Source organism: Tachypleus tridentatus, chromosome 5 (genome assembly GCF_004210375.1).
Source record: "Tachypleus tridentatus isolate NWPU-2018 chromosome 5, ASM421037v1, whole genome shotgun sequence".
NCBI lineage: Eukaryota > Metazoa > Arthropoda > Merostomata > Xiphosura > Limulidae > Tachypleus > Tachypleus tridentatus.
Window position 1 is genome coordinate 34,855,198 of NC_134829.1, and position 14,657 is coordinate 34,869,854.

General features: G+C 31.7%; 1 protein-coding gene across 1 annotated transcript in view; it reads left to right on the top strand.

The window, feature by feature from the left end:
• The window catches only part of LOC143250326 (uncharacterized), a 65,767-nt gene that overhangs the window by 19,598 nt on the left and 31,512 nt on the right, over positions 1–14,657 (top strand). The window contains exons 6-7 of the mRNA XM_076500778.1: positions 8,732–8,963; positions 14,110–14,142. Of these exons, the coding sequence (XP_076356893.1) occupies positions 8,732–8,963; positions 14,110–14,142 (265 nt within the window). The remainder of the gene's footprint in view (positions 1–8,731; positions 8,964–14,109; positions 14,143–14,657) is intronic.

Here is a 14,657-nt window from a genome sequence, read left to right on the forward strand (position 1 = left end):
TTGGAGGTTTTAGAAGTTATGCAAATGAAATTTGACAGTTTTCAGAGGAAGAAAAGTACTTTTACTCAACATGAAAATCACTTTGCACTTGGAGCAGTCAACACTTTGATTCCATATATTCATTGAGATCTTTTTAGTAAAGCTGTCATTAGAAATTGTTTTTTTGTGTGTACAAAAAACTTGTAATGTTTACTGAAGGCTTTCAAAATTTTGTGAAGGAATACAAAACATATTAAAATTTATAGTATGGATACTCCAAAGATCAAATTGGGGTCATGGATCTGGCGAAATTGATTGAGCTTGTAGCATAAGAGAATTAATTGATTGCTGCTGTACAATAGGTAAATTGTAGTTAACGTCTGAAAAATTGCAACATGAATTTTGAAATTGACAGAAATGTGTACTATATCAAAATATGTTATTGATATATACTTAGATTTTTAATTTTTCCCTGTTGGAAAACTAAATGGTTTGAAGCATAAGTACAATTTCACCAAGCTCTGTATGTGTGAAATTAGAGACAAGTTGGTACCTTATTGGATAATTCTTTAACCTAAGATAATGACATTTTTGGTTTTTAATTGGGTGAAAGTTCACCTAATTAAAATATTAAACTGCCTAAACAATAAAAAGCCAAAGGGTGTAAAAAAAATGCTATAGTTAAACCAATCAAAAACCTGAGACTGAGGCATCTGGAGGAAGTACCCAATTTTGCATGCTCCTAAGGCCAAGTTAACTTTTTCAGTTGGTGTTGAAATTCAAGATTTGGCTTGTTCTCTTCTGTGTATATCATAGTCTAAAGAAAATTAGATCTTTGGTTTAAGTACATACACGTAGAGTATTATTGAAAAATGTTTTAGCAATTTTGAATTACATATTTTAAGTGAGGTAACTTTAATAAACTAAAATAAAGGTTTGTTCATAAATATGTTGAGTATTTGTTTTGGATAGCTCGTGCAAAGTAATTTTCATGTACTGATTAAAAATACTTTTCCTCATTTCAAAAATCCTACATTTCCATTTCCTTTGGGTATCTGTAAAACTTAAGTACATTTCTAATTATTTTTTTCAGTGAAACTTTATGGTTTATCTGTTGTTATCTCTGTCATAAAATGGGATTGGTTCAGTTTGACCAACCTTGTAACCATCAAAAGAAAAATTAAAATAAATCTAAATTACTCTTTTTTTTTTTTCTAGAATCACTTCATATTATAGCATGAAGTTACACTTGCATTCATTTACCATTAAGTAGCTCTAAGCTTGTGACATGTGTTGATAATTAAATATGTTTTTATTGCCCTTTGAACTGTGTTTAACTAACCATGTCATTACAAGTTGTAAATCCTTTGGGATACATGCAGTTCACTTTACATTACCCAGAAGCTGCTAGAGAGAGTACCTCATGAAATATTTAATTACATTATTATTTATTTTACCTAATCTAATCATAACTAACCTAAAAAGACCCCTATTTTTACATTTTAGGTACTTTTATTGTAATAAATATGAAAATCAAGAAACAAAGTTGTCACCCAATTTTTGGGCTGCAGATTGTTGAGGACATTTACATTTTTTTATGCTAATGGTAGTAATGTGCTAAAAAACTAAACTAAAGACACACAAAAAGCAGACAGTTTTTCTGGCTTTCTAACTATGTAATAAGAGCCATTACAAATTCATTTAAGCTAACCATTCTGATTCTCATGGAAACCAAAGTTATATTATAAGTGAAATTGATGCTTATTTATTCAGAATACAACATAATACATCATTGGATAGATGAAAACCTTGACTTTCTGTTGGTTATGAGTAATATATAATTAAACATGAGAGAACTATTAATAAATTTTGAAAGAGGATTTGACAGGTGAGTGTTTCAAGAGGAATCTGATTTTCTTTGAATTTGAATTAATGGCTGTATTGTGGTTTGCAGTGTTATTGTTTAAAATATTTACAGTCAAACTGTACATTGTACAAGAACATCAGATCCTTTGAAATTTGTAATTTTAACCCTTTTGCAAAAAGCTCTGCAAAAATACATGAGTTTGTATGCAAATTTGCACACATGAAGTATTTATAATATAGCTTTTAATGCTGTATGTGTATCATAAAAAATTTAGTATACTTTTAGTAATAATTCGAAGTCTTTTGTACACAAAATATCTGATATTTTAATGAAGTATTTTTTTAATGATTTGTTTGTGAAAATATTGAGTCTGTTTTTTAATAATCCTTGTGGAAATTGATTTTCCTGTCATGATTAAAAACCTATTCACCCAAAATGTCTCAAATATTATTTGTGTAATGTTTAAAAACCTCCTAAACATATTTCAAATGTTTGTTTTCAGAAAAAAACTTTATTTTGTCTGTTATTTTCTCTACCCTAACTACAAGGGGGTCTACCAATTTGAGTGACCTTGTAATCACCATAAAGAAATTAGGAAATATAAGTTGTTTCTTTCATTATACAATGACTACAGATTGTAACAAGAAAAATAAATGTTTATTCTAATTAGTTTAAATCTCATAACATTATACATTTAAATATATTTATTTTTAATATATTGACCTTCCAGTTGTGTCTGACTAACGAATCAGAAATTACAATGAAGCAGTGCACTTAAGTTACCACATCCAATTATATAAAATTAGCCTTTAGTTTTTACAAAGTGACCTGTTGTGGCTGAGTTTTCGTGGACTAGTATTTGTTAAAATAGTCACATTTCTATTGTTACACGTTATATATAAACATTTATTATTCTTTACAAACAAGTTCTTAAACTTGTATATGAAAAAGTAAAGCAAACAATTATCTCAGTTGCTGCTGCTTGTGGCTTGCTAAGACTTAAGATATTTAGCATGCAGAGGATGTGAAACAAAATACTTTTTTTAGGTTTTATATATACATTAAAGTAATCCAATAGTCATACTTTACCATATCGATATTGTAGAATTCTATTAACATTTATGAATTTTAATAACTAACTTGTATTTTGGTCTAAAAATATGAAATTTTAAGCAGACTAAAGACACATCCTGCCTCCTTAAAATCTTATTTTTAAAGAATTAGGTGGTGTGTTAACACTTAAATGGCTGTGAAAGCAACATGGGGATTTCTGAGCTTTCAGTTAGTTGTTCACCTGTCATACACCCAAGTCAGTGTACACAAGAGACTGTTTCCAAAAATGGAAAGAGATGAGTAAAGTTATTGCTTGATTCAGTTTGTGAGCCATATCTCAGTAAATAGAAAGGAGAGGAAGTCCTTATTTTATCTCCTAGTTTGTTGATATCAGTAATTTGCACAAAACTATCGACTTTATATTTTGACATCACAAGTATCTGATCATTGCTTCATGTTTGTTTTTTAATACATTTAAATTAAGAAATTGAATAAGGTATAATACTAAAATTTGAATTATATATTGTACAGTTTGATATCAAACTTATTGACATAAAATGATAAAATAGTAGTTCAATAAAATTTTAAATACAAGTTATCAAACATGATGACATTGCTTTTGACTCATGATCACAGAGATAGGATTAATTGCACAGAAGGTTTAGTCATAATTTTAACTTCAGTTGTAGTAACTTTAATTTAGTTATCTTTGAACAAAAATTTAAAAAAAATATTAGCTTATTTAGATTAGAAAGTTAAGAAATTAATACAGTGAGATTCTGCAGTGAGAAATTGCATGTATAACTTAATATTTAGTTGAAATAATATTAAGTAAATTTAGTATTTCATATTTTAAATTTTTTTTCTAAGTCCTTTCATTCATCAGTTATCACTTGATTGATGTCGGTGACTTTGGTAAGCTCAATATGGAAAAACTAAAAACGTATGTGTTTTTCATATAAAAATATTTTAATCATTCACAGAAGTTATGTTTCTGTAGATTTTATGAGGAAAAAATATTAGTAATACAATTGTTCTCACATAACATTTGTAGCAAAAAAAAAAACACGTGAGAAATAACATTTAATATATCTGTGAAACATCTGTCACTTTGAGAGCCAACTAGGATTATATGAAATAGTTATCAAACTTTCAGGGCTTGTGTACCACATTTTTGCTTTAATTTTCTCTTTGGCACTTTTTTATTACTTGTGCATGGTAAGCTTAAAGTTGACTTCTTACAAATTTTAGAATTTTTTCATTAATGTTTTCATGTACCAACACAGGTTTTCTCTTGGGAGCTTTTTTTCTACTTCAGAACTCGCACCTGTCTATTTTTAATTGTGTTCTAAGGGCTTTCCCATTGTATATTTTACCACTACTGCATGGACATTTGGCATCTCAAAGCCCTGTTCTGTGGGAATTTGCTTCCTGGGTTGGTTGGTCAGTTTTCTGAGTTGATGTTGACACCCATTGAATATTTGATATATTTTGGAATCTTTATCACTTTGTTTGCTGAGTGGATTCAACCTTATTTACATTTCCATGTAAATTATTTTCTTTCTTTGGACATATCTTTTCTCATTTCTCTACGTAAACGTGCTACCATTTTTTGTAACAGCCGTTTGCAACCCTTGTAGTATTCACTATGAATGAGGGTCTATATTGATCCATCATTTTTCGGTATGTCTGTTTTCCTCTGCAACCTTTTCCTGGAGGCTGTTTTTAATTTGCAACATCCCATACCAGGTTCTTCTCACTACCTATCTTTGACCATTTCAACCATGGTTTCTACTCTTTGTACTCTTGATAATTTTAAAGCCTATCTCTTCCATTTTGGAGATCCTTTTTCTTTACATTAGTCTCAAATGTTTAACTTTCACTTTGATGTTCTTTGGCTTCATCTTCATATGTAGCTTTTGTTCAGTCCCTTGTAATACGGACAGGTGTTTTTTTGTATAGCAGCCTACTTTCTAACTCACTGTTATTAGCAGTCCCTTGCAATTTACAACCTTAAATAGATGGCTTCTCAATTTTGGCCCATTCATCACACTCCTCCTCCTGATGATCTAGCTCTTTCTCATCTAGTGTCATTGTTTACCTGTTTTGTTATTCTTTTCTAAACTGCCAGTTACAGAGCAATTTTTTATGACTTTTCTTTTTTTTTTTCCCCTGATTTTTACAGGTCTATTTTTCCTTTTATAATCAGTTATCTTACTAATTTGTTTCTTTTTCCACACTGGAACCTATGTTTAGTTCTTTGGACTCTTATGTATTCATCCTTATTTATTTGGAATTTTGAGAGCAGCTTATCCACATCTCTAACTGTCAGTTACAGAGACTTTGTTGACGATCTTCAACCAGTCTCTTTTTCTTTCTCTGGGTCTTATGGATTCTTTTCGATCCTCTCTAATCAGTTGTCCTTCTAATGTGTTTCCTATTCCAAAGTGGAACCTGTGTTTAGTTCTCTAATCATTCTCTTTTCTTTTCTCTGACTCTCATAGATTCTTTTTTTATCCTTTCTTATCAGTTCCTTTTTTATCTGGAATGGAACCTACGTTTAGTTCTTGAGACTCTTACATGTTTACCATTTACCACCTGTTCTGTGTATTGTCTGTCTCTTATGACATATTTTCTTCTTCATCTCTCCTGTGGGAGATATTACTCAGATGTTTTTACCTTCCACTCTATGTACCACAGTGTGGGTTGATTTTATTCCCAGACTATTAATTCTTCCCCAAGACTTGGGCTGTTTATGAAGGTGACTGAATTTTTAAAAGCACATTACAGTTTTCTTGCTTCTGAGCATAGTATTCTTTCAGTCACCATTTTCCAGTTTTCCCAGCAGCTTGAATGAGGTGAGTTGATTATTTCATTTTCTTGCTGTTTGAACAACAAAACCCCCTAAAAATACAAAAAAAATAACTGTAGACAATGAAACTGACTATGTGGTTGGTAATGTCTCAAAAAATACTTTTCATGGAATTTGCATTAAGTAGAGGATAACCACAGGTGCTAATAAGCCCATATGCCCCTGTCCTGAGCCCACTATTGAAATAAGATTTTCTGCAAGATTGCTTATCTTGCTTGCAACATATCTCCCTTTTGAGCTGGTAACCATCTCCCCTCCCCCCTCACAGGATTCTTCTTTTTGCGACTTCTGTCTTGACTGAGTTAAATAACTTGTATAGCTTATTTGTTCTTCATTGAAAGATGACTTCTATCATCTTTGTTTTTTTATTTTGTCACCTATAAAATTTTTAATCTCGTAACTATTCTTGACTTTGACTGCCAAAATCCCATGGATGATCTTCAAATTTTTGTTTTGCATTACTTACACCAGAATGTAGTTCCTTTTGTTTCTGAGTATTGTCTCTGTCTAGTTACCTTTCTACAGTTTTCCCAAAGGACCTAAAGAAATAATTTATTTCTTTTCTTTCAAATTTTGTAATATATATACTGTAGATAATGAAACATACCATGTGGTTACTGTTGCCTCATTGAAAATAGTTCTCTCTTTCAAAATTGACATTAAGGTATAACAAATTTTGACTTCATTTCCTGTTGCAAATGGTCACTGTTGAGATAGGATTTTCCACAAGAATACTTAAGCAGTTTATATAACTTACCTTCTGTGCTTTAATACTAGCTGCAAACAAACAGCACCAAGCATGGCTTCCTACCCTCTCATGTGGTCCGTATTTATGGTAACCCTGTGCGAGACCTTATGTTGATGTTAGAGTATTTCTGTTCAGTCAATGTACCCAATGTTTTTCTCTTCATAAGTTCTTCCCTCCTGTTTTATTTAAAGAAGTTGGAGAAGTATTTTTTTTTTTTCAAGTATTAATCCACTGGAGGGTTGATATGAAGAGTTCATTTTGGGTCAGTGTAATATCACTAGAGTATAAGAATGAGTGGACACACCTCTTGAGTGTAACTAGAGCAGGAGTGTCTACATGGAGTTGTAGTATTACTACCATAAGAACCTATCTGCTAACTAATTTAAATATACAGGCTAGATGAGCTAACTTTATATTCTGGCCACTTACCTCTGCAACACTAATACCATGCAGAAGGTTCTTTTGGCAGTATTATTTCCACACTAACACTAGAAATGTAAAAGTATTATCTGCTTGAGATGGCTAAGATATCTTCCCACCAAGTGATGCTTCTAGTACCTCTCCTCCCACATGTACACACCCAGTGGGTTGAAATATTTCATGAGGTTTTGTTTTTGCTGTATTTTCATCTTTTTCATTTCTGTATTTACTGGTCACTGTACCATTGTCTAAAAGTGGGTTTTATCTATTTTGTTACCTGAAGATATATTTAAGACAAATATTCACCTCTATACAGGATCGCCTACCCTTCCCTCTGACTTCTGTTGTCTCTTTTGCCTCACCATGTAGGAGTTTATTTTTTATGTTTTTTTATACAAGTGCTGAAGGGTAGTAGTCTAGTGCAGTGCACATTATTGTGTGTAGGGGTGGTAGTTTTATTCAAAGGGTTGGCACATGTGTAAAAACTTCTTGTTAGTGGCATGAGGTGTTAGATATGGGTTTTTTTACAGAGTTCAGTGAGGTTCTTATTTTTAATAATTTTGTATTAACATATTCTGAGACGTATACAACCTCCAAATTGAATGTATTATTTCTGGCTTATACTAATCTGACAGATTATTTATTATTTCCTCAAAAGAAAAGCTAGTTTCTCATTGAATGCATATCAGGTATTTTCATTAATATAATTTAATCTTGTAATAGGTCACTTTTTTCTCTGAGGTTAAGTAACAGATGATTTCACCTTTATAAGCAATATGATTGTTGGTAAAATGTACTCGTTAGTCTATAACCTCACATGCTTAAATTATATGGTTTCCACATGCAGGTCAATTATTGTGATAGCAATTTTATAAATCCTTAGTTATTCAGTCATTTGGATAGTTTTGAATCATTTCACTTTGCAATCTATCAAATGCTATCATTAACTTTGCTCTTAAACTGCTGTCTAAAACCTTGCTACAAGTATAAACTCAGATGAAGGCTTCAGTCTGTCTCATACCCAAGTATTTCTTCAAAACAATAATATTCTTATTGTTCAATGGGTAAGTCCTTTCTGAATTTGTGAATCTTAATTTTGCAATTTTGTTCATACATATTCAAATACATTCTGGTAGAGATACTTCTAAATCAGAAGAGAATTTTCTTTTCTTTGGTGCCATCTTTTCTCAGCAACTAACAGTTATAATCTAGTTTTAAGGTACAACTGATGTTGCCAAAAGTACCAATTTTATATAAATCAAATCAACTAAAATAAGTTTCTAGGGATCATTACAAGTTGTACTTATTTAATATCTTCTATAACTGAAGACTTTTAATCTGATTTTAATGATTGTTGCTCATGTTATAATATCTAAACTTAAAAACCGACCTTTTAAGTAGTATCTTTTCAGTATTTTTGTGGAAGTCATGATAAATTATATCCAAAAAAATTGCTTTTAACAAAAAAATTTTAAACAACTTCCTTAAATCATGCTTATTGCTTTTTATTTCAAATTTTGTACTTGTTCTTTAAAAGCTGTTTCAAACATCATATTACAAAATAAACGCCTGTGCTGGAATTTAACTATTTCTGAAGAAGGGGAAAAAGGTCTTTCAGTGATCAAACTCTACCCCCACTCTCCAGTAACTTTTTAAAAGTTTTAAACTATTATTCCTTTGATCCATGAGATTTACATATTTTAATGTTTCTGTTATTTTCATACATACATTCACTATTTACTTGTAACAGTTCAAACATAACTATTAAGTGATATGTATTTTCATCCTACAGGAATCCCAAGGATTTACAAGATCCTTTTCATTATCCAAGCTTAACTATAAAAAAGAAAATAAAGATTCAAAGATAGCTGCCAAGGAAGAAGACATGGAAGAATATTTATTTAAGGTTTCTGATTGTGGAAAAGTGTTTGAAGGCAAACGTTCAACTTCATTGAAAAGTTCTGCTTCCGTTGCACTTTCCAAAACCTGGGGAAGAGAAAGAAAAGAACAAACCAATGAGAATGGTAAAACAAGTCTAATCTTAAATTTTAATATGTTAAGTTCTTAGTTCAATTTAAATGCTGTTGTAGCAATTCTTGTTTTTAATTTATTTTTTAAATAGGCTAGAGCTTGTAATTATGGTTGTTTTCAATACAGTATTTTCCTTCACTCACAAGATTATCTATTATTGTCTAGTGCTGCTCTCTGTACAGTTCTTTTTACTAATTCTTTAAGCTTTGTGCTTTCTCCTATTTGAATCAAATGATTCCAGCATATGTTTTTTCATCATCTGTCACTTCACCACCAACAGGAGTGAGACGTGATGCATGTGGTTCTCTGTATGTCTACTGAACTATCTCTTTTGTTTATGTTTGAACATGTTCTTTTTTGTTTTTTTAAAGTTTCACATTTGTCTCTAGTATATTCACAAAGTGGTCTTCATTTATTTCACTTCAAGTTTCTATTAAGAGTATTTCTTAACTTCACTTTTTTTCCAGTTTATTACAGTCACATTGCTGTTTATACTTTTATTGGTTGACTTTTCTTCATTATGAATTTCGAAGCTCATGTTATCCCTTCAGGGGTCACATCTGTAACTAGCACTATGTCTCAGGCTTCAGGTGAGGGATGATCCAGTGGATGATTTACCTGCATTTATTTACTAGAAGATTGAAAGTTACATGGGCCAACCTGTGTTTCAAGACCTTGTCCCATCTCCTGAAGGAGCTAAGCCTTTTCAGGTGGATAAGAAATAAGATTACTTATTTCCACCTGATTTTGGAATGCCTTCTAGTGTCCCATCTGAAGAGTCAGTTATGTTCAATATAGTCTTTTCAGATTTCATTTTTCAGGTATACAACATTTTATCCCTTTTCCCTATTTCCTATGAACTGTGCCTTACTAAATGACTAATTTTCCAATCTTTATTTGGTTCCCTCCTTTTTCTGGATATTTGGGTACATGCTTACCAATTTGCCTCACAATTAAGCGATAGGATTAACATGTCTCACTCATCATGGGCTTTATATCAGTTTGCTCTTGCATATAATTGTGCAGAAGACTGTTCTTTACGGACCAACAATTGTTAGGTTCTATTTTGCCTGTTTGGAATGTGGCCCATGAATCTCCTGTAAGTCTGACCCCTGCCTAGTTTTACCACATTTATCTTACCCTCACAACTCTTTTATGGTATCTCTTTACCATCCATCTCCCCTTTGAGGCTCTCCCCTAAAATTCTGAGTGGCTTTCTGGGGATCTCTTCTCCCTTCTTTCTTTCATGTTGGCTCATTTGTTGTCTTCAGCTTTGACTTTACATATGTTTTCTATGTTGTTGTAACCTTAACGTGCATATGTTTACAATCATTTTATCTTTGTGATTTATGTATGGGCCTCATTTGTGTGTAGATACATATTTGCCAAAATCCTTGAGTTTTTAGAATTAGTTGAATAAGTACAACAGTCTTTTTTCCAACCTTGTTGCCTGCTTGTCTCAGTTGGATCCTAATATGGCACCTGTTACTATTTCTTGTCCTTCACCTTTGCAGCCCTTATCTGTTCCTTCTTCTTGGATGTCTTATTTAGTCATTTTTTTCCATGATGTATGCCAAGTAGTTAACAATATTAGTGACTACCAAATTGGTTCTGTTCTTGTGGAAGCTTGGTCTGATGATTTTCTTTGGCATTTGTGTTCTGTGTTTAAGTCAAGGATCATTGGGCTCTTCAAGTTTCATGTTGGAAGAATTTTGATCCTGTTTTTGTCTCCAACTCTTGTGTTTCCTATATCTGTTTCCTCTGCCTCAGGATCTCATGACCAGCCAACCATCTTGGCAGGCTATCTAACCTGTTCTACATCTTTCACCAGGTTTTTATTGCAGACAGTGTTGTTACCAAGAAAATTGGGGATTGGAAGCCTGTTTTATTGCAGACTCTGTTGTTACCAAGAAAATTGGGGATTGGAAGCCTGTTTTGCCTCAGTCATTTCATTCAACTGCACAGTTTTACCATGGAGTCATTTTTTGCATCACACTGGTATTTTCTCCAGGCTTATACAAGGTGGCCCGTAAGTCCCTACCCATCCATATATCTTATGTATCCAGTGTATCTGTGTGCTGTCCCTCATTCTCACTGCATAATATTATGAGACGCCATGTTCTGTGAGACATTTTCCTCCACATAGCAGGGTTATTATTCCAAATGCTTAGGTAACAGCTGCCTTCAACTCATCATTAGTATTATAACGTTGTTTATAATAACATATGGATGGGTAGGGACTTATGGGCCACCCTGTAGATGACCAAGATAGACATTGCCAAATGCTTATCTCCACATCCCTATATAACCATAATCTCGTCTGTATCTTCTGTTTGTCCATTGTGGAGTGTTTTAGCAATTTTGAATCTCACCCTTTGGTTGTCCTTCCCCTACTTATGTTTTCTGCCTGGTGGTCAGAGCTCTCACCTGCCATCTTAAGGTTCCAGGGCTTCAATTTCACCATTGCATGGATGATTGGCTTATTATGGCTCATTTTGAATTAGTCAGCCAGTCAACCATACTTGTCAGCTCTTTCTCATGGCTGATTGAATGGTCTGTTTAATCAAATTGGATAATTTTTTTTAAATTTTTGCAATTCTGTATTTTTCCAAACCAACTGCCACTTTTTTCTTCTTGGTGCAAAGACATTATTGTTTCATAAAGTACAAACAATGTTGTTGTCAGTACTTTCAGTTATTGCTACTAATGGTTGAAATTAAAAACCTCAAAGTTTCAATAGTACCACAAGAGTTCATTGGAAGAGACCATCCAGATGTGTATCCTAGTGTTATTGGACTTTGGAACTGCCCACCTTGACCACTTGTACTACATAACATTGTATCTTTGTTTTAATTTTTGTACACAAAGAATTCCATAAAATTTGTTGCTTATTGATCAAGAAATACAGATATTAGTTATACAAGAAAAGATATTTTTAAACATGCTACGTACAAATAGCACTTGCAAATTGTTAGTGGAAGCTATATGCTAAAACATTGAATATATACTTAAGAATTTTAACCTTTCATTCATCTCCCCATTGCCTTTCTTAGGAATTAGTAATTATCAGACCAAATTACTGAGTCTTAAAATACTTTGAAAATTGAGTATAAAGTAAGATAAGTTTAGTTTATGAAAGAATGTGTTCAAAATGAAATCCCAGTTTAATCTCGTACGGCCCAGATGGCCAGGTGGGTAAGGTGCTTGACTCGTAATCTGAGGGTCGCAGGTTTAAATCCCCATAACACCAAACATGCTCACCCTTTCAGCCATGGGAGGATTATAATGTGATGGCTAATCCCACTATTCATCAGTAAAAGAGTAGCCCAACAGTTGGCAGTGGATGGTGATGACTACTTGCTTTCCCTCTAGTCTTACACTGTTAAACTAGGGATGGCTAGTGCAGATAGCCCTTGTGTATCTTTGTGCAAAATTCTAAAAACAATCTCGTACACTATCATCATGTGTTTGAAATATCAGGTAACTTCTGTTATAACACTGGCTATCATTTAATGTGTTCTTTTAGATTATTTGGTTCAAATTGTACCAGCTCTAGTCTACATAACATAAACAAATTAATTCCTTTAGCCTATATTCACTTTGACAGAAGTTCCAGGCCTAATACACTAATAACATTGAATAAAAATTTCCTTGATTGCTAATAAATGCAAACTAACTCACTGATTGGTTTCCAGAAATGCTACCTTTTGATGAAGAACTTGACTTGTTCAGTATTCTTTGTCAAAAACTACTTGCTTCTTCCATCTGAATATTTCACTCAGTTCTTTATCACTAAACTTACTCATAACTTGTATTGATAAGTAATGTTATTTACATTTTTGCTAGAAAAAGCTGACAATATAATTACAACAATTAATAGGTTGTGTTTTGCAGTGTATTGCAAGCATTATAGGTGTTTAACAGTTTGATTGTAGAAGATAAATAAAAGTTTATTATAAAAATTGAGTTGGGCAGTTAGTAGAATCTGCTAATTTATGAACTGCCATTGAAATAATAAAGAATAGTAATAATCAGAATTTTCATTAACCATTTTCATGATATTAATTAATTTCATCATTTTGATTACTGGATAATTGGAATAATGAACAATAGTAATAATGATTGAAAGCACGAGCTTATTTTTGTCATTAATTGATTTAATCATCATTTGGACAAGTTGATTATTTTATTGAACACTCACTTGTTGGTAATTGGTCAATTGGCCACCTGTAAAGAAGATTCTTTAGTTTGTAAGATAACAAGGATAAAAGGTCAAATTTTATTGTTAATTGCTAAATGTGAAATATTGGGATGAATATATCATGTAACTTATTCTATGGGAGCAAGTGACATTACTTCCATAAAGTTCATTATAACTTTTCACTCATGTTTTTGTAATGGAAGGTTATGGTTCAAGTTGTTTGGCTATGTAAATAGAATGCATGAAACTTAGAAGGTGATTTTGCACTATAGGAGAGTGTATATTTATTAAAGTATATGTATAAAAGCTTATTAGTGGGGTTAAGTTAAACAATATAAATATTTTTTCAGACATCTTTGTGTGGTTTGTATCAGTAATGAATTAACCCTTTCACCATGGGCATCTTTTACTGTGCAATGTCGCAAGAATTTTAATGAGCTACATTTAAAACTTAAACTACTTTTTGTTTGTTATACCAATTAATTTACCATAAATTGTAATTGATAATCCATATTTTAACAGTATACAGGTTTTGAGATTTAATTTTATAATGAAATATTAGAAAAAAAAAAAACCTGAATTTTTCTCAGTTTGAAAAATTTGACATTTTTCTCCAGGCATCCCCTCTTCTCTAAATAAGTACTAAATTCAACATAAATTACTCACTATAATATCATAATTGCTGAAACGAAGTATAGTTTTATTTGCCTTCAACATTGTTTGATTATGGAGCTGTCAAATAGAAAATCAGATCCCTCTTGTCATACGTACCTGTCACATTCCCTTTTTCAGGGTATTCTAATAGTTTTCTCTTACATTTAATACTATATTATTTATAACCAATAGAAGGCCATGGTTTCCATATATCAAATGATGTATTATATTATATTGTTTTCTGAACAAAGAATTATATATATATATATATATTTTTTTTATAGTACAAGCTCTGATCCCATGGAGAACATATTCAGGTAGCTTGGATAAATTTGTTACAGCTTTAATCACATAGTAAGAAAGCTAGACAAATTGTGAAAGTTATGGGACATTGCTTTTTGTCTATTATTATTTTATGTTCTTTGGTGTATTATTTAGTGAAATAATTTTCTGCACTATTGTCATTGATATAAAAAAAAAAAGCAGGGTTAAGTGTCAACAGCAAAAAAAAGTCCAGGTAAGTACTTTATTTATTGTTTTTCAAGTGTCTGTTTATTTATTACTAGCACATGATACACCAGTCAAATGTTTCCATTATCTTAATTACTAATATAACTACCTCAGAAAGATGTTTCTGTTTTTCCCAAACTTAATTCAATGCTTTCTAAAAAATAAAGTTTTAATTTAGCTTCTCAGGCTAATTTTTTCTTTCTGTATTTTTATTTGAATTACTTTAATTCTCTGAATTCTCCAATATTCTCTGATTCATATTTTTCTTTTCATTGTTTGTTGCTGTTCCTCAAACTTAGTTCAATTCAACTTTTTTTTAACT